General features: G+C 49.1%; 1 protein-coding gene across 1 annotated transcript; it reads left to right on the top strand.

Annotated features, from left to right (window-relative positions):
• Positions 1-143: 143 nt before the first annotated feature.
• LOC119586859 (H/ACA ribonucleoprotein complex subunit gar1-like) lies at positions 144-1,185 on the top strand. Its single transcript, XM_037935591.1, has 2 exons — positions 144-157; positions 295-1,185. The coding sequence occupies exons 1-2, from the start codon at positions 146-148 to the stop codon at positions 1,051-1,053; spliced, it is 771 nt and encodes a 256-aa protein (XP_037791519.1). The 5' UTR covers positions 144-145; the 3' UTR covers positions 1,054-1,185.

Raw genomic sequence — 1,185 nt, forward strand, 5'->3', positions numbered from 1 at the left:
AATAACGATGATCCACCGAGCCGGGCGGGGTAGGATCTGGGGCGACCTTTGAGGATGATGATGATGAGAGCAGGAGAATGGTGGAGCGACAGGAAACGTGGTATATAAAAGGCGGCGCCTGACTCGGGAAAGCATTACTTCCGACATGAAGCTCCTGGTAAGTCAGGTCTCTGTTGTGTCGGTGTGTTCGTATAGAAATACTACGTGGAAAATAAATTAGATTGAATGAATTGGATCAGTGGAATGCTGAGATGATTATTCAGCAATATGTCACATTGCTTTGTCATTTTGCAGGTCTTAATCTCAACACTCGTGGCTACGTCGTTAGCCGCACCTCAGGGCTACAGTCTGGGTACGCCCTCAGGACCAAGTTTTGGAATTGGAGGTCCGGGTCCAGGATTTGGCTCAGGAGGATGCGGCCCCGGACAGGTGCTGCATGTCGACGGCAGGTGTGTCACTCCACGCGTCAACCGTAAAGTTTACTTATATGACGCGCCACCAGCACCACCGATTTCCCACGGTCCTCCTCCTTACATCCCTGAGCCAACCATAGACACAAATATTGTGTTCATCCGAACTCCTGAAGGAGGGCAAGGACCAGATCCCATCATCGTACCTCCACCACAACAGAAACACGTCCTGTATGTCCTGAACAAACAGACACAACAAGGACAGGAAGTGATTGAAGTGCCAGCACCGCCAGCAACTAGTCCTGAAGTTTACTTCGTGAACTATGCTGACGGCGAGAACCCAGTACTTCCCAGTGGCGTTGATCTCCAGAGTGCCTTGAATGCAGCTTCCCAGGGAGGTGGTCAAGTGATTGGTGGCGGTGGCGGCGGTGGTTTCGGAGTCGGTGGAGGTGTCGGCGGTGGTTTTGGAGGCGGAATTGGCGATGGATTCGGTGGTGGCGTTGTTGGCGGAGGTTTCGTAAGCGGTGGCGATAGTGGAGACTTCATCTCTGGTGGAAGTGGCGGTGGATTCGTCTCAGGAGGTGGTTTCGGTGGAGGCTCCAGCGTTATTTCCACTCCATCAAATCTTTACAGTACACCATAATGTTTACCGTTTGCACATTTTCATCATACTTCTAGTTAAGATTTTATCTAAATGCATGATCATGAATATTTTTTGTTTTGTTGTTTATATTCATATAATAAATATAAGAGATAAAAAAGCGATACTTGACCT

Source organism: Penaeus monodon, chromosome 22 (assembly GCF_015228065.2).
Source record: "Penaeus monodon isolate SGIC_2016 chromosome 22, NSTDA_Pmon_1, whole genome shotgun sequence".
Lineage (NCBI taxonomy): Eukaryota > Metazoa > Arthropoda > Malacostraca > Decapoda > Penaeidae > Penaeus > Penaeus monodon.